The sequence below is a fragment of the Macaca nemestrina genome, chromosome 3 (assembly GCF_043159975.1).
Source record: "Macaca nemestrina isolate mMacNem1 chromosome 3, mMacNem.hap1, whole genome shotgun sequence".
Classification (NCBI taxonomy): domain Eukaryota; kingdom Metazoa; phylum Chordata; class Mammalia; order Primates; family Cercopithecidae; genus Macaca; species Macaca nemestrina.
The window spans coordinates 6,059,112-6,082,476 of NC_092127.1; the positions used below are offsets into that span (position 1 = coordinate 6,059,112).

Below are 23,365 nucleotides of genomic sequence, written 5' to 3' on the forward strand. Positions count from 1 at the left end.
GAGCCAAGATCACATGACTGCACTCCAGCCTGGCAACAGAGCGAGACTCTGTCTCAAAAAAAAAAAAAAAAAAAAAAAAAATTGAAACAAAAAAAAGAAAAATCACAGCCTTGACCTGACGATGAATTTACTACCATGGTTCAATCATTTAGAATTTAGTCTCAACGGTCTTGAGAAAATTCTGAAATCATTTCTGTGACTCTCCTCAATTTCCTTTCCTAAGGAAGGGAAGCTGCAAGTTCAGTGTGCCTCGAGGGAATGGTCAATATTAGGTATAAACAGATGATTAATAGCCAGAAAAGGCATCAAGACCAAGCATAAAGACCAAGAACAATATTTTTTCCATGTGTATACAGAAAAGATAGTTTTGTGTCAAAAGACAGCTGAAAGAAGTGATTTGTTTTCTTTTTGATGACTTAAAAAATGAAATATTTATAGCATTTTTAAAAGCAATCATTTGCTTATTGCCAAGAAATTTATTTGGCTGTTATTTTAAATTAAGAAAAAAAGATCTCCAACTTTTATGTGTTAAAAGCTGTAACTGTTTATTGGGAGCAGAAGACTAAAAACTCTCATTTTATTGCAGCCTATGACATATACTCAGCAATTAACCTTTAGCAGTGAAACCAGAACATGCCTTCGAAGTTCTAGAATTCAATGAGAATCTAAACATTTTCTCCCAATATTCTTTTACTACAGACAATTTCTGGTTCAGTAAAAGTGCACTGCATTACAAGACAACATTCAAAACACTGGGGAGAAATATGTTTTAAACTATTTATCATCCTATGGGGTTTTAATTTTCTGCTGACTGTTACAACCAGAGAATTGAGCGTCTTCTCAAGGGGGAAAAGCTATTTATGGACAGTTTGTGATTAGGAGCAGCTGCTCTTCACCATATATTACCTTTTTGTGATAACCACATTTTCACACAAAGCTACCACTAATAAGCTGGTGCACACTAAAAAAAAACTGCAGCAGAACTGTTACCTTGAAAGGAAGATGTCAAATGAAAAGCTCTTCCAGGTTTTCGTATCCTTGAGTTTCTTCATTGTAGGAGAATAATAAATCTGAAAGCCTGTTGCATCTTGGGAATCTAATGTTACTAACAGAAGAATACAGTCAAGTAGTTTTTGTGCAGCTTTCACTCTGGGTTAAAATGAAAAACATCTTATACGAGAGGTTGAATCTCCATGGGAATTAGAGATGGTTTTTATTCAACCCATACAACCAGGATGAAAATATATGGGTTGTGTTGTAAATGTTTCTCTACCAAGCTGGAGACCAAAGCATACTTCATTGTGCTTGCATACTTGAGAGCAAGAAGGCAGAAAGAATTTTGAATTTGAATATGCTGTTCCCGGCCATCCAGGTGAAAACGTTTGACAATAAAACAGTTACTTTCTCTCAAAATATTTCTGATTAGCAATGACCAATTCAGCTTCCCCAGTGGACTCTTAGAGATGCAAAAGTCAAGAAATCCCCTATCATACTGTTTTATTAAAACTTAATTAGGAGATCTGATACTTTACCTGGTAAAGACTCAACCATGCAGAATAATTTTGCAGATTATACTTCAGAATGTAATCCTGAAATGCAAATCCTACAGGGATGGATACAGTTGTAAAAGTTCCAAAATAAAAGTGACCATTATACGTGCTGGAAAATAGTTTTGGAATAACTGCTGACCAGGATGTAACTGGACACGACAAATGATGAAGGGTAACTTGACCATGTATTTTCAAAAGCCTTAAACACGGGAAGAGCTACAGACTCAGCAATTCTCATTCCAGGACACGTCCAGGTTTCTTCAGAGATGTCTGTGACGGTCTGAACATTCACATCAGAAAAATGTTTTTGAAAATATCCAACAATGAGAAACAGAAGGAAAATGATTTAAGGAAGCCATCACTATACAGCCATTTGGAGCAACGTGGAAGGATATTTAAAGCCATGAAAAACGTTAAGGATAACTATGGGGAAAAGGCAGGTTACAAAACAGTTTAGACTGTATGGTCCCAATTTTGTTTTAAAATACATGTTTTAGACCATACAGTCTACATATATATATATATATATATATATATATATATATATATATATATATATTTGTTTGTTGAAAGGAAACATAGTATATTGAAAATGATCATCTTTGGTTGATATAATGATGGTTAATTCTTGTTTTTGCTTCTTTTCTGCTTTCTTGTAATTCTGTTTTCCTATAATAAACATATATTAGTTTTTAATAAAAATAATAATAAGGCTGGGTGTGGTGGCTCACACCCATAATCCCAGCACTTTGGGAGGCTGAGGCAGGCAGATCACCTGAGGTCAGGAGTTTGAGACCAGCCTGACCAACATGGATAAACCCCATCTCTATTAAAAATACAAAATTAGCTGGGCATGGTGGCTCATGCCTGTAATCCCAGCTACTTGGGAGGTTGAGGCAGGAGAATCACTTGAACCTGGAAGGCGGAGGTTGTGGTGAGCTGAGATCATGCCATTGCACCCCAGCTGGGCAACAAGAGTGAAACTCTGTCTCAAAAAATAAATAAACAAAAATAAAATAACAATAATAAATGTTAAAATCAGTGAGGCTTTATGAGACCAGATGTTCCAAATATTTTTCTGTTCCCCACCTATGAATAGCTCCCCAATTCTTCACCCCATTTGTCTAACACTGCCCCTGTATTGTTTGCGTGTGTGAATATACGTATGTGTTTTGGAATCTTTCAGGCCACACAGAATCAGTGATAAGGTGGCACAAGGGGTCTGCAGTTCAAAGTGAAGACTAGAGACATTTCAGGATAAATTTGTATGGCTGCCCCTCAGTATCTTAGGGGGAATGTTTCCAGGACCCCCTGAAAATACCAAAATCCGATGCTCAAGTCCCTGATATAAAATGGCACAGTATTTGCATGTACCCTATACACATGCCCTTGTCTACTTTAAATCACCTCTAATAAATAGTTTACTCATAACATGTAATACAATGTAAACACTATGTAAAGGTTGTTCTACTGCATTGGATTTTTATTTGTATTATTTTTTATTGTTGCATTGTTATTTGTTATTAATATCGATGTTGGTATTGATATGGGTATTGATATTCCCAATATTTTCAATCCACAGATGGTTGAATCCACAAATGTGGAAGCTGCAGATACAGAGAGCTGATTGCATTATAATTCTAATATTACAAAAATTTTAATTTCACTCAAGTTATTTTTCAAATATGCAAATACTTTCTATCACAAATACTTTTCAAATATTAATTACTTTGTTTAAAAATTACTGATAATAATGACTCCCTAGGAATACTGATAAGAATGCCCCCCAATAACATACCAGTACCATATAGGTGACTACACGGATCTGTGTGACTTTGCTGAAGGTCACCCTACCCCAAATGCCTATAATTCCTTCTGCTGCTCTCATGCATACGTGACTGCATGCATTCATTCAGTTATTCAGCAAACTCCTACGTCTGTGTCAGCACAGAAAATACAAAGATGACGAAGGCACAGCCTCTGTGCTCAAAAAGCCCCACAGTAACAGGGCAGAAAGACACACAGACTATTGTGAAACTATGTGGAAGGTCAGGTTCGCCAGCATCCTCCTACCGAAGGTTCTTTTATAAGACATACACCTTTAGAAAAGAGAACTTTTGGAGACAGTTACTGGTTTTTCTCCTGTACAGGAGACAGAATTGATGGACAGAGAATAGAAAAAGTGGCTCCAAATAAATTCACCTGCTTCCCAGGTTTGTGAAGGAGGTACCCTTGGCTAGGGTGTTCTCTCCCTAGAGAAGGTAAGTTTTGAAGGGTGAGCGTGACACTGAAGCCAGAAGCAACCGTTCCTGGGATCTGCGCTGGTAGAGGTGAGTGCTGGGGCCAGCATGTTATTTGTATGTAGTACAAACCTTAACACCTCCAGATGGTCACTACAGTTACCTAAGGATGAAGTTGTTAGTTTAAATAGGTGACTTGAAATTGTAGAAAAAAAATTTTTTTTTTTAAGATTTCAGGTCCTTGGGGAATGTTAGTGGTTGTACAGAATGTCTCTACAGAATTGTCTTCAATCTGAGACCTCCCAGCCTGGCTGTGACACAACTTCCTGTCTCGCTTTTTAGGATTACGTCTGAGAAGGCAGAAAAAAAGTGAAAAGTGTGCCCTGATTCCTGAAGACCAATTTCAGAAATCACCACCAAGCTTTAAGCTTCTTCTTTTCTGGGAAAGGGTCAGGGAAGAGAAAACAGACTCAATCTTAGGGAACTTTGTTAAAATATGCACGCCTGGGCCCCACTGTGGACTTCCCGAATCAGAATCTTGAGAGGATGAGGGTCTCCTTGGAGGCCAACCATGCATACTTTGGAAACATTTCTCCAGTGACTGATTCACGGCCCTGCGCCACGCACTGATGAGAACCATTGCTCTGGACATGCTCCCTACATACATCTTCACCTAAACGTCTCACCCCGAAGACACAGGCATGACAGGAAATCCCCAGCTCTGAGCTGTAGGGGCCAAGGGGACCCATCCAAGAGCCTCTTCACCAGGGTCGTCAGGCTCAAACAAATATCTTGCAGCCCAGGTCCATGAAACCTAAAGATTGAGTAGTGAACAGGTGCCATGATGGGTCCAGTGGAGGCAGGAAAGGCTGTTCCAGTTCTGCTGAGGGTCTTTGAGGTGATGGAGGCAGCCAAGAGCCTGAGCAGAGGCCTGGCTGGAGCACAGGGATGCCAGCCTTGGGGGATAGGGTAGAGTCAGCAAGGCGGGACTAGGGGCGGGGGGCCTTGCAAGCTTTAGTAAAGACCTGGATCTAATTGACCTAACTTTGGCCACCAAAAGGATCCAAGCCGGGGAGTAACACAGTTAGACTTGTATTTTAGAAAGATGCCTCCAGCGACAGTGTGGTAAAAATGAGGCAGAAAATCAAGGAAGAGGCCACTGAAATAATTAGGCAAGACGTAAGGGTGAGCTAACCTAGCATGGTGGTGGTGGTGGAGCTGGAGATAAGTGGGCTGATTCGGGAGACTCTTAGGAGATAAACGAAGACCACCTGGTGATGGATTCTATGTGGCATGCAAGAGAGCGACGAAGGGGCCAAGGAGCACTCCTGAGTTCGTGGCTTTGGCAAGTGGGTAGCCAATGAGATCTTTGGCGAGACTGGGGACACAGAAAGGATGACCAAGTTCTGATGGGAAAAATGCAAGTTTTGCTGGAAATATTGGCCGTGAATAAATAGAGATGTTCAATCTGGAACTCAGGGAGGAAGTGTGGGCTGGAAATTAAGATACTGAATTCTTTTACATGAAAATTCAAGTGCCAGGCGCGGTGGCTCATGCCTGTACTCCCAGCTCTTAGGGAGGCTGAGGCGGGAGGATTGCTTGAGCCCAGGAGTTCAAGACCTGCCTGGGCAACATAGTGAGACCCCATTCTCCACAAAAAGAGGGAGGGGAAGAAAATCCAAATAGAGGCCCAGGAACAAGAAGAAAAGGAGCCTTAAAATCTTTAAGGAACATTGATCATTCAAGGAGTGGACACAGGGCCTTAGAAGGGAGAGCCAAAATAAATAAGAGAAAAATCAGAAAGGTGTGATTTTGAGGTTCATGTTCTAATGCTGTTATTTAACCATGCCAAAACACATATAAAACACAGTAAGATCATGACATCTTTACACTCACGTCTGTGGTGTAGTGGCTGGGCCCAAAAACTACAAGTATTTCAGAAGTCTTAAAAATACAGTTGGCTTTTTCTCTACCCAAGTGCAGGCACATTATTTTGTGAAGAACACTTTGAAACTCACCAGTATAACTGTAAGTGGGTGGCTGTCAGGGTTAGGGCTGAGTCAACATAAGAAGGAAAGCCAGTTTGTCAGCATCCGACCAGCATACCCACTACAGCCAGCCACTGCCGGCTCTGTGAGGTCACAGGACTGAAAGGCATTCCTGACTTCGGGGACTCTGAAATCCAGCTGGGGACACACAACATGTCCATGGGGAAAAGTAAAGAACACAAGAGTGCTAAAATGACTGAAGGGGCCAGAAAGCTGAGGTGGGAGGATGGCCGCAGCCCAGGAGTTTGAGGCTGCAGTGAGCTGTGACCATGCCAGTGCACTCCTGCCTGGGCCACAGAGCAAGACTCTGCCTCTACAAAAAGAAAGAAAAAGAATGAGGAAGGAAGGAAGGAAGGAAGGAAGGAAGGAAGGAAGGAAGGAAGGAAGGAAGGAAGGAAGGGAGGGAGGGAGGGAGGGAGGGAGGGAGGGAGGGAGGGAGGGAGGAAGAGAGAGAGAGAAAGAGAGAAGGAGAGAAGGAGAGGAGAGAGAAAGAGAGAGAGGGAGGAAGGGAGGAAGGAAGGAAGGAAAGGAGGGAGGGAGGGAGGGAAGAAGAGAGAGAGAAAGAGAGAAAGAGAGGAGAGAAGGAGAGGAGAGAGAGAGAAAGGGAGGGAGGGAGGGAGGAAGGAAGGAAGGAAGGGAGGGAGGGAAGAAGAGAGAGAGAGAAAGAGAGAAGGAGAGAAGGAGAGGAGGAGAAAGAGAGAGAGGGAGGGAGGAAGGAAGGAAGGAAAGGAGGGAGGGAGGGAGGGAAGAAGAGAGAGAGAAAGAGACGAGAGAAGGATAGGAGAGAGAGAAAGAGAGGGAGGGAGGGAGGCAGGAAGGAAGGAAGGAAGGAAGGAAGGAAAGGAGGGAGGGAAGAAGAGAGAGAGAAAGAGAGAAGGAGAGAAGGAGAGGAGAGAGAGAGAGAGAGAGAGAGGGAGGGAGGGAAGGAGGGAGGGAGGAAGGAAAGACAAGACAACACTAGACTAGACTGGAGGGGGAATGAGCCAAGACAGAGGGCTCCTACTGAAGTAGGAATTAGTCATTGAGAGCTGGGGGTGGGAGTAGCGGCTCCATTTGCAGACAAGGCATGAAACAATAACATGTGACAAACTTCTACCATGTCACATTCCAATGCTCATCTTTCATGTTCTATAGCAAAACTGTGTTGGAAAAATTATATTTGTGATGTTAATCCCTTTCCCCCTCATATACACATAGAATATTTATGACGCTAAACATTACTTTGAGAGGAAGATTCATTATAGGTACTCTGTCTTGCAACTGTTATCTTTGTTGCTCGTGAGTTTAAGCCCTTGTTATCCATGCCTGGAATATTCTCCAAATCCCTTTGCCCTTACCAATATCCCACCCTACTTTAAAGGTCCAGCTTAAACTCTAGTAATAAAATATTGCAAAGTGAGCTCTGTCTCCCCCGAACCTGCACAACAGCACAATTGTGGTTTTACACCCTACCTGACATGCATCATTTTCATGGCTCTTGTTTAACCCTCACAGAAATCACCGTGAGGCAGGGAAGGCGGGATCCATCCCTATTAGGGTAAGTCAATAACACCGAGCTTCGGAGGTCAGAGGAGGGTGTTGGCTGCCGAATCCTAGACCTGGTGAGTAGGCGGAATGGCTCTGGAACCCTTCCCCACAGTATCCCCAGCACGTTGCAGCATGGACACATCACTGCTCTTCTGTGTGCAGGGGTGACCTTCCCTTCTGAATCCCCTAGAAGGCAATGATCATGTCTTTTACTTTGTGTCGCTAGAACTTCCGGGATGCTCAGAAGCAAAGAGGAAAGTGCTGAATACTTGCTGCATAAACTATCCACTGTAGCAACATTCATATCCCAACATCAGAATACAGCAACATTCATATCCCAACATCAGAACACAGCAACATTCATATCCAATCAGAACACAGCAACATTCATATCCAATCAGAACACAGCAACATTCATATCCAATCAGAATACAGCAACATTCATATCCAATCAGAATACAGCAACATTCATATCCAATCAGAATACAGCAACATTCATATCCAATTAGAATACAGCAACATTCATATCCCAACATCAGAATACAGCAACATTCATATCCAAACATCAGAATACAGCAACATTCATAACCAAACATCAGAATACAGCAACATTCATATCCAAACATCAGAATACAGCAACATTCATATCCCAACATCAGAATACAGCAACATTCATATCCCAACATCAGAATACAGCAACATTCATATCCAAACATCAGAATACAGCAACATTCATATCCAAACATCAGAATACAGCAACATTCATATCCAAACATCAGAATACAGCAACATTCATATCCAAACATCAGAATACAGCAACATTCATATCCAAACATCAGAATACAGCAACATTCATATCCCAGCATCAGAATACAGCAACATTCATATCCCAGCATCAGAATACAGCAACATTCATATCCAAACATCAGAATACAGCAACATTCATATCCAAACATCAGAATACAGCAACATTCATATCCAAACATCAGAATACAGCAACATTCATATCCAAACATCAGAATACAGCAACATTCATATCCAAACATCAGAATACAGCAACATTCATATCCAAACATCAGAATACAGCAACATTCATATCCAAACATCAGAATACAGCAACATTCATATCCCAGCATCAGAATACAGCAACATTCATATCCCAACATCAGAATACAGCAACATTCATATCCAAACATCAGAATACAACAACATTCATATCCCAACATCAGAATGCATGCAGCACACTTGTGTGTCATCTTTCTATTGATTTGGGTTCCTTCCTCAAACAGTGTATTATTAATTTCTGAATCTGGAAAAGCAGCATTCAAGGCACTATCAAATTTAAACCTCACTTATTCATATACCTTTGCAAAAACCTAGTTTATAACAAGAAGACCCCAAATTTTTAAAAAAGCATTCTCCGAAATGAACTACCTTTTGGGGGTATCTTTTTTTTTTTTTTTTGAGACAGAGTCTTGCTCTGTGGCCCAGGCTGGAGTGCAGTGGCCAGATCTCAGCTCACTGCAAGCTCCACCTCCCAGGTTCATGCCATTCTCCTGCCTCAGCCTCCCGAGTAGCTGGGACTACAGGCGCCCGCCACCTCGCCCGGCTAGTTTTTTGTATTTTTTAGTAGAGACAGGGTTTCACTGTGTTAGCCAGGATGGTCTCGATCTCCTGACCTCGTGATCCACCCATCTCGGCCTCCCAAAGTGCTGGGATTACAGGCTTGAGCCACCACGCCCGGCCGGGGGTATCATTTTTTAAGTCTGTGATTTAGATACATTTTTTTTTTTTTTACAAATTATGATAAAGATTAATTAAGTACAACATTAATTAACAAGCCCTAGATATCTGGACCTATAGGAAGTATCTGAAGATTCTCGCTTGGATATTGAAGGGAAATGAGTTAGTTGTGACAAACCATTTGGGAAGAATGTCTAAATACTCCAGTAAGGATTAAGGAGAATAAGCCAGGCACAGTGGCACATGCCTGTAGTCTCAGCTACTTGGCAGGTCAAATCAGGAGGATTGCTTGAGCCCAGGAGTTCAAGCCCAGCCTGGGCAACATAGCAAGACCTCATCTCTATTTAAAAAAAAAAAAAAGTCAAGCACCAGCTTACACTGACTACAAATAATTCATTTGTCTTTGCTACATGATGGCTTTTACTCTGTGCCTCGAGGAAGAAATGACATTTAATCTTCACTCCTGAAAGTTTTCCTCACTTAATCCTACTTCAGAGTAAGAAATTCTGGGCCGGGCGCAGTGGCTCACACCTGCAATCCCAGCACTTCGGGAGGCTGAGGCAGGGGGATCACCTGAGGTCGGGAGTTCAAAACCAGCCTGACCAAGATCTCTATTAAAAATACAAAATTAGTCAAGCATGGTGGTGCACGCCTGTAATCCCAGCTACTCAGGAGCCTGAGGCGGGAGAATCACTTGAACCGGGGAGGCGGAGCTTGCAGTGAGCTGAGATCATGCCACTGCACTCCAGCCTGGGCGACAGAGCGAGACTCCGTCTCAAAAAAATAAAAATTAAAAAAAAAAAATAAAAAAGAAATAAAAAAGAAATTCTGGATTGCACTTTATTGAGACCAGAACAATATTTTTGCTCTGGCTAGTAGGAAGAACATTGATTTACAGCTCGAAAAAATTAATAAGGCTTTTTATACTCATGAGAAATCTGTAAGCTTCAAAATTCAGCCTCAGTCAGAGTGAAGTGGCCAGAAGATGCTGTGGAGAAAGGAAGCACTCGCCAGCCAGAAGACAGATGAGCTCGAGAGTGTCGAAAGAGGGGAGGCATGGGAGTCACAATTTGTGACTTTCTGTTTATTGTCTTTATTTTATTTTATTTTATTTTATTTTATTTTTTAAAGACAGAGTCTTGCTCTGTTGCCCAGACTGGAGTGCAGTGATGTGATCTTAGTTCACTGCAACCTCTGCCTCTCAGGTTAAAGTGATTCTCCTGCCTCAGCCTCCCAAGTGGCTGGGATTACAGGCATGTGCCACCACACCTGGCTAAATTTTGTATTTTTAGTGAAGACAGGGTTTTACCATGTTGGACAGGTTGGTCTCGAACTCCTGACCTCAAGTGATCTGCCCGCCTTGGCCTCCCAAAGTACTGGGATTACAGGCACGAGGCACCACACCCCAGCCCCTTCTGTTTATTGTATTCTTAAACATTTCAGTTTTCCATAAATAGTTTTCTGAGTTTGGAATAATATGTGCTTACTGTAGAAAAATTGGGACATACAGATGACTAAAATTAAGATGAGTATTTTCATAGAGGCAGGACTTTCAAGAAGTATGGATTTGGAAGCCCCTGTTCAATTTACCTGTAAGGTTACATCTCCCAGTGGGAACTTGACTTTGTAGTCATTCAGTTCACCCTGGGCTGCAACCCAGCCCGAGTTATCTGAACCTTGGTGCAACTTCATTTTAGCAATTCCCCTCAAATACACCAACTCCAAACACCTCAGGTAAACCAGAGGCTTGGGAGATTTCTGGTATTACATCAGTCAACCAGAACAAGACAAGCAGAGTTGCTGGCTTTTTTTTTTTTTTTTAACTAGCTTGAATATTTGGGAGTAATAGCAAGTAGTTTGTTAGTATTATATTATAGTAGACATCCCTAGTGAGGCTTTACAAATAGCCACATTATGACTACAAAATGAGTTAGCAACAGTTGGGGAAACTGCTCTAGGAAGATACGAAAAAATTATCAAGAAATCAAACTCATGGACTTGTTCTCAAAGTGTGCGGGACAGGGGGAGAGAAAAGAGAACATTAAAATGAAAAATTAGCTGCAAGCAAAATCCCACAGATGCAAAGAGAAGGCGCAGGAGGTGGGGGAAGAAATGACAAGCAACCCCAAGGAAGCCATGTGGCTGGGCTGGGCTGGGGGTTGCGGGGGAAGCCATGTGGCTGGGCTGGGGGTTGGGGGGAAGAAAACTTAAATCAGGACAGAGAAAATAAATTTTTTGTTACATTTTTATGGAAAGTTTGCACAAACAACAGTCAGCTGTCTTTAGATTTAAGATATGGTTAAAAGGAAACACATTGTGAGCATGGCCATACCTACTCCAACCACTTTGGGGAAGACCCTCCCCCTTGTCTGCTGCCCCACAGAGCACCTGACCTCAGTCTCGTATTTTCCCCACAAATGAACTGCCCGTTCCGTTCCACTGTGCAAGGTTTGGCTTCTCCTGAGCTGCCTGCTCGGTGGCTTTTCCCACCTCTTTTAACTTCCCGCCCACTTGGCGCTGCACACGCAGATTGAGGGCTGCCATGGAGAAACACAGCGGCTCCGTCACAGCCCGAGAGCAAAGGGCCAGGGTTCTGCAGCACAGGTGCTTGCAACAGGACGGGCTGGAAGCTTCCCGCTCAGCTTCTCATCTTACAACAACTTCTTGACATTCCAAAAGTCAAAGCTCAGTTCCTGCTCCTGGTGTTCTTTGGTTTCGGTTTGTGTTGAGGTTTTTTGGTGATAAGGTAGGTGCATGGAAGCAAAAAGGATGCAGTTGCTGGGAGCACATTCCCAAGAGGTTTCTTAGTGAGAAGCAGCCCTGACCACAGCACACAGCATTTTTGAAATCCTGCTTGAAGCCATCACACCCAGCCCATTTCTTGCTGAAGATTTCAAAGCTCATAAGGGCCACCTAGAAACAATGACCAGCAGAGGCTCCCCCAGCCAGGAAATCAAGGAAATAATATTAAAGTGGTATCAATTGTTTAGCCGAGGGCATGGTCTTGGGCAGAGTCTGTCTATAAGGCAAAACACGAGAACATAGGATTGGAAATGATGAATGCTCTACTGTAAGGGAGGAAAAGAAGCCATCTTCTCAGGGCATGGAAGCAGAGAAGGGTACTCAGAGAAGGCCTTGTGAAAGAGACAGCATTTGATCTGGACCTTGAAATTAAATAAAAATTTAAATCTTCAGAGATTAGAAGTCGGGAGAAGGAAGTAGCGGTTCACCAGACATTCAGTCTGTATACTAAGTCAACATCGCTTCTTTCCAAGTCCTAACAGTGCAGCATAAGGAAGAACACATCTTAAATAAAATTAATAGTGCCCCTCTTCCCTCTGGACCTTACATTCTTTAGAACAATCCTACTCGGGCCAAATAAGCTCACTAACATGTTTATAATCTTCACCGCACTGTCACATGAAGTAAGCCACCTACTAGAGTAAGCCGAGAAACACTTTCACTTGTTTCTGTATTTCCGTATGTATCAAATCAGTTTTAGAAAATGCAGTGGATGACCTACTATATGTATACTGCAATTAAGCAATCCGGCAAAGGGATGGCAGGTGTAAGAGCCGGGTTTCTCACTGTCGGAGTGGGAACTTACAGATAAGCAAGAAAGGAGGCTTGAATGATCCATGTCAATGCATTAGAGTTGGGGACATCAGCATGACACCTAGCTTAATAGAAGTAGAGGTGGTTACATTTAGCAACATCTATTGATATGTGTATGTGGACAGGTGAGCATACACACATATACCTCCTTGCTCTGTCAGCTGAGAAGACGTAGAAGTAATGTCTCCCCAGGAGTAATGCACACCGCCAGCACCCAGATGGTGGTTTCTAATACCATTCTCCAATAAAAGACACCAGTGTTCTTTAGAGAAATGACTCATTCCAAGACTGGGACAGGAAATATACACCATAAGCCTACAGCTTCTTATAGTGCCAGAGAGTTAAGAAGGTGCTCAAAAACATGTGAACAAACCACAATGATGAGGGTACATCAAAGAGGTACAAGAGCCAACTTAAAGAGCTCTCAGTGCAAAAGCTGGAAAAGTTTGAGCAATAAAATCAAGTGGTAATAGACTCTCACCCAAAGTATAACATAAATATCCGAACCTATACTGCTAAGAATGATTGAATAAATAAATAAGTGTCAAAGAAGAGACAAATCTTCTATACAAAAGAATTACAACTTATTTAGATACTCTGCCCTTAAGGAAGTAGAGCTTAACTCTCCACTCCTTAAGTGGCACATGGTGACTTTCTTCCAAACAGAACAGTATGGAAATGGAGGAAAAACAGTAACTTCACAGTGAAGACAGCTGACAACCACTACCTCCAGCCAGATGATCAAGGTTAACATCAACAGTGGTAATAAGTCATAACGAATAGGATGGACCCTTGATATGATATGATGAGAATCGAACTTTATCTCTGTGGTCCTCCTCCCCAAAACACATAACTCTGGCCTACTCATGACAAAAGTATAAGTCATACTCAAACTGAGGACATTGTACAAAACACCAGACACATACTCCTCAAAACTGCCGAGGACATCAAATACAAAGAGAGTTTCAGAAATTGTCACCGACCGAGGAAGACCAAGGAGGCAGGACAACTGATTGTAGTATAGTATCGTGGTTGGGCTCCTGGGACAAGAACAACAAAAAATGACAGTGGGACAAACAGAAAATTTGAATAAAAGGTGAACTTTACTTAACAATAATGTAACAATATTGGTTCATTAATTGTGACTAAGGTACTGTATTAATGTGAAATGATAATAACAAGGGAAATTGGATATAGGGTATCCAAGAACTCTCTGTACTATCTTTGTAATAATTCTAGAAATCTAAAAATGTTATAAAAGGTTTATTTTTAAAATGCACTGGAAGTGCTTTACTCAAAAACTCTCTACAAAAATGCTGACTGCTAAAGTCCCGAGGCAAGAAAGTGCTGGCCCTTCCACCAGCTGGGCTAGAGCAAAAGTCAATTGTGAAAGACACCTTCGACTATGCTCATTTGTCTGGCTTCTTGGGGGCCATCTGGAGCCCCAGTCCACCTAATTAAGTCCCCTTCAAATTAAGAGACGAGACACGGAAGGGAGAGAAGTGTAGAAATGACCATTTCTGCTTCCAAGCTCACTGTTCTATTCCAGAGAATCTTAACACTTTCCCAGACTGAATATTGGTCCTTTGACATTCAACACAGATGTCCTCTCATGAACTGCCTTCAAATAACACATGAAGGAAACAAGAGGGGCAAAAGCTGTCTTCTCCAATGCACTTAAGCTTTGTTAGTTATCTGTCTCATTTATTTTAGCAACAGTAACAAACAATGTGAAGCTGCACTGTGTCAACGGGTCTGCTGATTACTACCCCACTGAGCTGTTACCAACTTTAAAGGGGGTGTTTGGCCGGGCGCGGTGGCTCACGTCTGTAATCCCAGCATTTTGGACGGAGGCCGAGGCAGGTGGATCATCTGAGGTCAGGAGTTCAAGACCAGCCTGGCCAACATGGTGAAACCCCGGCCCTACTAAAAATAATCAGCTGGGCGTGGTGGCAGGTGCCTCTAATCCCAGCTCTCAATGAAAGTTTTTGAACCTGGGAGGCAGAGGCTGCAGTGAGCCAAGATCGTGCCACTGCACTCCAGCCTGGGCAACAGAGCGAGACTCTGTCAAAAAAAAAAAAAAAAAGGAGGTGTTTTTCAGGGGAAAAAAACTTTTCCCACAATAAATCATATATTGTATAGTAAAGAATGGTAGGCACTGGCTTGAAGCATAGATAGAAGAAGGTTACAAAATAATTTCCCAAGATAAGTTCTTAAAAGGGAGTCACATGGACATCACAAAATATCCTTTTGCATGATATGTCCTTTTGTTTCATTGTCATTTTCAGACTATAAGAATACAGGCACCTTTGGTCTAATGCGATATCCATCCATCCATCCATCCATCCATCCATCCATCCATCCATGCATATCTGCAAGTTACCATTTATCAGGCCTCTGATGACTCAGCTGGTGGCAGATATCTACAGAAGTGTTGGAGAACCAAAGGCTCTTAGTGCAAAGGTGAGTGGAAATGAGATTGAGGGATGGTAGTGGTCTGTGGATACAAGGAGGGAAAGACAATATAAATATAAAATTTAAAATACTAGTGATCAATTGTAGTTATCAATAACAGAGAGCAAGAGTGAGTCCAAATATTAATAGCATAACAACAAACAAATGAAAATCACTGCTATTATGCAAAGTGAAGAGTAGTAAAGTAAAATAAACTCAAGGTAATGGAAAATAAAAATAATGCATGGAACTTTACACTAAAGGATGAGAAGCAAGGAAAACGCGAAGGAAAGTGACCTGGGAGGAATTTATTTGATGGAATTCAGGAGCTGCAGTTAAGCAGCCTATTTGGCCTCTCTTGAGCACAGGTGCCTTGGTTTTTCTTGAAATTCCTGTATGGAGCAATGTACTGTGAAAATGTATTAATCACATATGATTAACTATTTGCTTGACAGGAAAGTTCTGGAGCCACTGAGTGTGAAGGTCAGGGGTGGGGTGGGGGACCAAGATCCAAGTTCTAAATCCAAGAACTCCCACAGTAGGGATAAGATTTTACAGTTAAATGAAGTATTAAGGTCAGGTGAATAACTTCTTTTGATTACTCAGTGGTTCTCGATTTCACGGCCAACACCAGGGAAGGAGGCAAGTATTGAGTACTCTGCTTGAATTTTCTCTGAGGGGGAGAAAACCCACCACTCTAAATGCTAAAAATAAGTTAAAACCGTACCATTTCCTTTGGAAAGACAACATGTTTATGAACCGTGACCATTCTCTCCAAGGAATCAGAATCCTGCCTTCCGCCTTCTCCTTAAGTCCCCACGTTTCCTCGGTTCACTAGATAGTTCTGAAAGGAACACACAGTTACCTTTCCTTGACCACAGCTGCTTTTGGTCCTAGAGTAAAACTCACAATATACTCCCAGTATTCCTGCTCTTCCTAACTTCATGCCTGAAAAAGGAAATGTCTGTATTGAGACAGTTTAAAATATATAGACAAACTTACGCAACAAAATACAACTTGTTCTTCAAAGCAGTCACCTTGCGGTCTCCAGACACGTATCCAAAGACACTGTCATTGTTCACAACAATTTTTGGAAGTCTCCTTTGGATATTGCCTTTATAAGAAAATCAGGCTCGACTTTATGGCTCATTGTTTTTGACTGAGAACACTATTTCCTAGCTTCATCATTAATGGGGCAGCAAATCGCTTTGGTTTGAAAAAGCCCATTCTCTGCGGGCAAAGATTTGCTACAGTGAAGAGACGCAGAAGAATGTATGACAGCTGAAGGCAATTAAACACGGGGGATTCCGAACCTGTGCAAGTGACTCACTGGTACATGTGAGCAGCCTCCTCGTGTTTACCGGGAAGAGGATTCCATCCGCTTAGGAACAAAAGCTGAGATATGGGTGCTAATGAAAAAGAAACCCCAGACCTAATCACATCACTTTATCATTTCATATAGAAAATGTAGTTATACGCATCTCTCTCGCTCTGTTTTAAATCCAATTACCTAAAAATGTGATTTTTCCCCCAACTTTCATGGAAAAAGAATTTTGATCAGATATTTTCATTTTTAGTTGTTTTAACTCAGAAGCTCTAATAATATTGTGTAATCAAAAATGTTATAAAATCCTATTAATCGAAGATAAATAAATGAACCTCACCTTAAAATATTTTCTCTCGAGCACCAAAAAAAAATCCACTTAAGACATATAACCAAATGTTATTTAATATCTTAAAAAGTAACACAATCCAAAATGGATATTTCACACAACACTACATAAACAACATGAACACAGTATCACCATAGGGAGGGACTTTCAAATATAGACTTACAAAAATCCCTGTCCTTTTTTTTCTTTTAAGTTATTATACTAAGCATGACAAGTAATCATCATTTACAGTATGGTACACGGACACGATAAAAACCATGTTACAAATGTGCTGTTATAAATCAGTAACATTAGGGAAGACATTTCATGAACTGTAATTATTTCATATGAAATACTATACAATATAAACAGAACATCCATCTTGGATGACCTTTACAGCAACCAGAGACCAAGTAATTTAAAATTTTTTTTCAGTGCAAACACATTTTATTCAAGGCAGTCTTGGCTGCAAAACTCCTTTCTAACATACAGTAAATCCCACTTGCACGTCTTAATTCATTTACCCTAATGCAATAGTCACATTCAGTCACTCAGAGAAAGATACCTGCAGAATTATGATCCCTTTAAACTTGATGTTTAAATTTAATTCTCTTCTAGAACGTAGTATCTGTGTCAACTGCTCTAAGGACTTTAATTTGTAGCTGTCAATACTTGCATGAAGGTGACCCTGGGGCAGCTCTATTCCTCACCCAGCAAGTGTGCACCATACTGCACAGTGCTCTGCCCTTCCAATGTGGAAACCGTGACGGCATGTCAGTATCTAGGTGGGAGAATGGAAAGGAGGACCTCGGAGGAAAGGAAGCGGAGGAGCTGCTGCGTGTGTACTTCATGATTAGTTTCCTGGAACTTCAGAGGACAGATATTGGAGGAGATCTCAGGTCTCACATTTGGTACCTCTTCTTGGTGGGAGCAAGGGAACAGGTTCACTAAGATCAGCCTTGGGACAGGGAGGCAGGTAACTGTACATGGACCAGTCAAGCTTCTAACCTTACATTTCCAGCCTTCCAGAATCATCGCTGCCTGACTTGAAACACCCCCTTTCCTCCTTGGCATGGTGTGTGTGTGTGTGTGTGTGTGTGTGTGTCCACATTTGAAGCCAACAATGATTACAGCCCTATAACCGATCATGTACAATCGTAAGAAAGTTTAGTGCCCCTTGAGTCTTGTAGAATTCTGAATCTTGTGAATCATCAACTGTAAGTCATAGAACTGTAAAATCACAGGATTGTGTGTTAGGGGAGCCATCACTGGGAATCTCCTTGTGGGCTGCTGCTGCAAAAGACGCAGAGTATTAACTCAATAGGAAGGTGCCGATGTCTGTGTGAAACACACAATGGGGATGTAATGATGAATGTTTTCATATATGGAATTTATGAAACATCTCCTGAATAAAAATCTGTGGGAGAATATTGGATGGATCCTTAATACCATAAGACCTTCTGGGAGAGGAATGGGGCGACAGCTGATTCTTTTATCTCACTTGGCAAAGCTCAGACTGATAGTAATCTCTTTCCTGCCCACATTTTACTAACCCAAAGCAAAACAGTGTTTTCCGTGCCTTTTGCATTTCATATTTCCTGTGTTCTAGCTCCCCCAAGCCCTAAACATGTGTAGAAATGTCAATCACTACCAGAAGAGCCCTGGAGGATGTTGACAATGGGCAGGACGGTCCTGGGGGAGACCGGGGAAAGAAGAGATGGCTCCTGCTTGGGCCACTGAGGTCTGGCAGCACGTGGCTAGTTGTGACTGGCCTGTGGTGATGGAGGAGATCCCTGTCAAAGATCATCTATCTCCTAATTTGAGAAAACACTTAGAACTGGAAAAGCTCCCTCAGAAATCCAGCTCCTCCAAAGTAGGGCTCGATAGACTGTACTGAATTTCTATGGTGCTAAGGAGCACTGTGAAGAGTACTTGATAAAGTTTTTAATTAAAGTTTCTGTTTCAGCACCTTCCACTGCCAGGAGCAGTCGTGTTCCTGAATGATTTAGCACGGGAACTGTAGAAACCCAGTATGAAACTGTAAACAAGGGTGTGTGTCCAGATCTGCTTCTGACTGCAATGGCATTTGGGTGGATCTGTCAATCACCGGCTTCATCCATCGATACCAGAAACGTGTGCTGAGGTGGAAAATTCCAAACACCCTGAACTTTTTTTTTTTTTGAATGAAAATGGACAAAAGTGTCAAGTTGTATTTGTTTTCTTTGACTTTATTAGCACACATCAGAAAAATAGCATTGTATTTAGTGATTTCTCATGATGGTCTATCAGACAGATAGAAAACAGATCATTGATAGCTGCCACTGTGTTTCTGGGGAATCTCAAGTCACTCCTTTTGTTTTATTCATTTCAAGTATGGGTATTACAAAGATGACCTGTCTTGTGAATTGTTTGTGAATCTGAATGCCTTGGAAGCACTTTGAGATCCCAAAGTGAATCGTGAAAAGTCATTATGTTGTTGGTTTTTAAATCAAGCTCCAAATACTGCCCATGTTATAAATGGCGAGACTTTCAAAAAATGATCACTATTGTATTGTGAGCAATATGCTTGTAATTTAAGTTAAAAACTTTATTTTCAAGTACACTTGGTGGTGATAAGTGGTTTATCCTGGGTAGAATTTTGCAAAGCTGCGCCAACCTAAAAAAGGAACAATGCTTCTGCTTCCGCTGAACAGGTTTCTTCTCCCCATGGTGACTGCAATGTAATTTAAATTTACATTTTAGAAATGCTGGTTGGGCTATGAAAAAGAGGGACCTGGGAACAGCTGGTGTTCAGATCATTGTTATTCCAGATTAACTGTGAATTGACGCTTCCTGAACCCGACCTTCACAACATCAGAGAAGCAGTAACTTGTTATTTTTATCCAGCTAGTCTCCATTCGCCTCTTCTATTTGCTTTCTCTATTTGATGGCACCCCCCCGTTCATATGTTTATTATGGTCCCCTGAGATGTGCAAAATATATATAATGGAATACAAATTATTTAACAGAAGTTGTGGAATTCACAGCACAGCTCTTTTAATTAAAGTGGAGTTTGGGCTCGACATGGTAGCATGCGAGTGAAGGCAGAGCCCGAAGTGCTTCAAGCTTGGCAGTCCACATTGCTTGTGTGTCTTCTGTTACTGAAAACTTAGACTTCAAATCAGATTTCCAAAGGAGTAAATAGCTCTCTCAATTACGTTCACCCATTGGCTCTTCGCCAGAGAACTTTTAACAGGAATGGGTGGGGGGGCGGGGGTGGGCAAAAGAATTTTTAAACTTCTGTTCATTCCTAACAAAATCGACTGCGCTTTCGTGGGGGAAGAGAGGAGAAGACAGGATTACATCTGAAAGCCAAACAAGGGCGTAAGAGAAAGCCATGGCGATGGAAAGTCATGAGTCCACAGAGGCAATCACTGACACACACAGCACGCCATGCCCTAATGTTGAAGGAAGTGTTCAACTGTGCGCTTCTGAACGATACACTTTAACACACGGCTGCCATTTCATCAAATTTATGGAGGTAGTTATATGTAAAAATAAAAATTACCATAAAGTAATATGTTGTATCATAATAATACATAAGTGTGCAAAATGCCGACAGATGTGTTGACCCTTTCACAGAGATTCAACCAGATTCGGTTTTGTAAACCTTTCAGTTGCTAAACCCTAAGACTGGATAAGCAGTCGTGTAACACAAAGCTATGATTTTACAGGAGGAAAAGGATACTGGCAACGCCTGGCGAGGATCCCACTGTTCTGGGACCGAGCGCCTCACCGTGACCTCGGATGACATTTGCAATGTGCTGCCGGCAGCCACTCCTCCCCTGTTCAAGAATCTCAATCAGATTCAGGCAAGAATATTTTTATATGCAACATCTGCTTACATGGTATCACCTTTAAAGTCCATCATTTCTACACTAATGGCTGCTGGTCTAAGGGAGTTTTTAAAACATTATGTACCCCATAGCATCAGGCAAATAGTGTACATATTTATTTGAATAATGTCTTCTGTAAACCTATATCTCATGAAATATCAATAAATTCCTATGTTAAAGCTTCTCTTAAAGGTAATGCTTTCCTTTCCTGTTCACACAGCATTCGATTATTTCAATGGCTACTTTCAGAGGATCAGCTAGAGGCTGATGTGTTGTTTCAATGGTTATATTATTTATGAACTGAGAGTAGAAGAAAAATTTGAGAGCAGGTTTTTTGGAAAAAATGAATTTAGACAAAAATTTAGTAACCGTATGATATATAACTCCCCAAGGGAACCGACTATGTAGTCTATTAGATACATGATCATTCCTTCTGGACATATTTAAGCAATAAGACAAACAATGCGTCGAGGCATGCCTTGGAGGAAATAAGGCATGAGACTGAAAGCCAACTGGCTTAAGCATTTCAATGGTATGGGAGTTTACTAAGAAACGTGCTGAAGTTTCACTATAGTAAGCACAAAAAAGGAATTTATACCAAACTCAAGGAGTTCAGTTTGACCCAATGCAACTTCCAAATAACTGAAAAACTAGGAGGGAGCATTTAAAGGTTTCAAGAATGAGTCCAACTGAGTATAGGACTGGATTCTTTAAACAGATTGCTAGTGATTAAACCTAATACAAAAACAGATGTGTCTCACAAATCATATGCCAATTACTGAAATCGGAGGTGAAAACATTCTAGATTTATTTTGGGATATATATATATATTTTACGGTGTATGGCTCCCAGCAGCACATGCCACTGAACTAAATAAAACTTTATGTGAGAACACTTACTTGTGTCCTATGTAACCCTTTTGCAAAGAATATTCCATTACTACAGATCTGTTCCACTGTTCTCAGAAAATAAAACATGGGAATGTTGGAATGTCTCTTTGCTATAAGATGAAATTATTGGTCATCCCTTTGCTGCTGGGTCTTCTTTGTGTTCAACATGACATTGGAAACCAAAGCAAAATGTTAGTTAACAAACCATTTTGAAATAAGTTGGGCTAATTAACTACACATCCACCTAAAAACGCCTCCTGAAATTGGTTACAAAGTATCTGTAAACATTACTCTGGCATAGTTCATGTATGCATAATTGTTATTCTGATAAATTTTAGGGGAGTACAAATTAGGATTATACCACACTAGCAGAATGAGCACATTCTGTTGTTTATTACATGGGCACATGTATATTTCTAATCAAAAATTATTTTAAAAGTTTTCTCTATAGATATCTTCCCAGGAATAAAAGGCCTGAAGTTCAACTCTCCCTAAATTTGCTCTTTCCTATAACCACTAAAAATTATCTCCCTCAGCCTAATTTAGGCATTCTATCTAAAACTACATAAAATAGATTTATGTCCTTCCATTAGAAAGAATAACATCCTCAGGCCATACTCTTCATTTGTATCACAAAGAACATTTTGCTTTTAAACAAACTAATTATTGTATCTATTTGAGTAAGATAGGGTCATCCTAAGTATCACGAGGAGGAAATTCTCTTCCTTCAATATTTGAGTAATACCTTTTACAAGTCCACATCACCTCTCCCATCACCTAGTGCTGTGCCCCAGCCAGATTGGAAATTCCTTTCCTTTGTCCACTTCAGATTCAAAGGCCTATATTCCTGTTTGTGATCATGGAAGGTTAAAAAATCAGACAAGCATCTGTTACACTGGAAAACAAAATCCTGAAAACATTCACTCCCAGCGATTTCCATTGCGACCCCTTCTCACACACTTCCACGGGCTCCTGCAAAATAGTGTCACGAAAACTCACAGTGAAAAATGACTGGTGCATAAACAATTCACACACAAAGGGCCAGGGTCCCTTCTAGTTAGTTTGGCATCTATTTCCCTCAGGGTGGACCCTTGCATTTGACATTTCGTGGTGACTTAGTTTTTTTGTTTTTTTTGTTTTTTTGTTTTTTGTTTTTTTGTTTTTTTTGGAAGTGTCAAGGATCAGTTCTGTGGCACCGTTTAACCACAGACTGGGAGCAACACGCATCTGTGGCATTTTAAAATGGAATTGGCAACTGCATGACATTGAAAATGCATATTACACTTACAGTGTCTAGACTTTCCTATGTGTGCTCAGATACAATTAGTGAAGCAAAAGTATACATATCACCCCTACTGTTATTCAGTTGCTACAGAGCCATAAATGTGAAAAGCAATACTCTGAAATATTTTTTTTTGTTTTTTTGCCCTAGCCCTACTTAGCAGCACAGTTTAAGTAAACACAAAAACTGTGGTTGAGATGCTTGTCTTTCCAAAGATGTAAACATCAGTCCCAGTGTCGTAAACTTTGCTGTATCGAATGAGACAGAAGATCTGAGGCAGAAGGACTATCACACACTAGTAACAGAAGCTTGCAAGCAGTTGGAAGGTTTCTGTAGCTTCTCAGCTTCATTTGTCGGCGGGTCCGCGCTCGCTCGGAAGTTGAAGGCTGGACCAGCTCCACCATGCGCCGGGCTCAAAGCAGGGTTCTGACGACGGTTACTTTCAACAATGCTTGATGTGTTGGAAGCCAGGCTCTCCCGAGTACTAAA

At 41.2% G+C, this 23,365-nt stretch overlaps 1 protein-coding gene and 1 long non-coding RNA gene across 9 annotated transcripts in view; one reads left to right on the forward strand and one right to left on the reverse strand.

Annotated features, from left to right (window-relative positions):
• Window positions 1-6,028: 6,028 nt before the first annotated feature.
• LOC105466590 (uncharacterized) lies at window positions 6,029-15,040 on the forward strand. Its single transcript, XR_978294.3, has 3 exons — window positions 6,029-6,056; window positions 7,333-7,375; window positions 15,012-15,040. It is a non-coding gene; the product is annotated as an uncharacterized lncRNA (long non-coding RNA).
• Window positions 15,041-16,888: 1,848 nt separating this feature from the next.
• The window catches only part of LOC105466588 (storkhead box 2), a 117,877-nt gene continuing 111,400 nt past the window's right edge, over window positions 16,889-23,365 (reverse strand). For 7 of the 8 annotated variants that reach the window (XM_011715647.2, XM_071092786.1, XM_011715654.3 and 4 more), the window contains one exon: window positions 16,889-23,360. In XM_011715647.2, the coding sequence (XP_011713949.1) occupies window positions 23,165-23,360 (196 nt within the window). In that variant the 3' untranslated portion in view covers window positions 16,889-23,164. The remainder of the gene's footprint in view (window positions 23,361-23,365) is intronic. The other variant, XR_011620767.1, reaches the window with a different exon arrangement.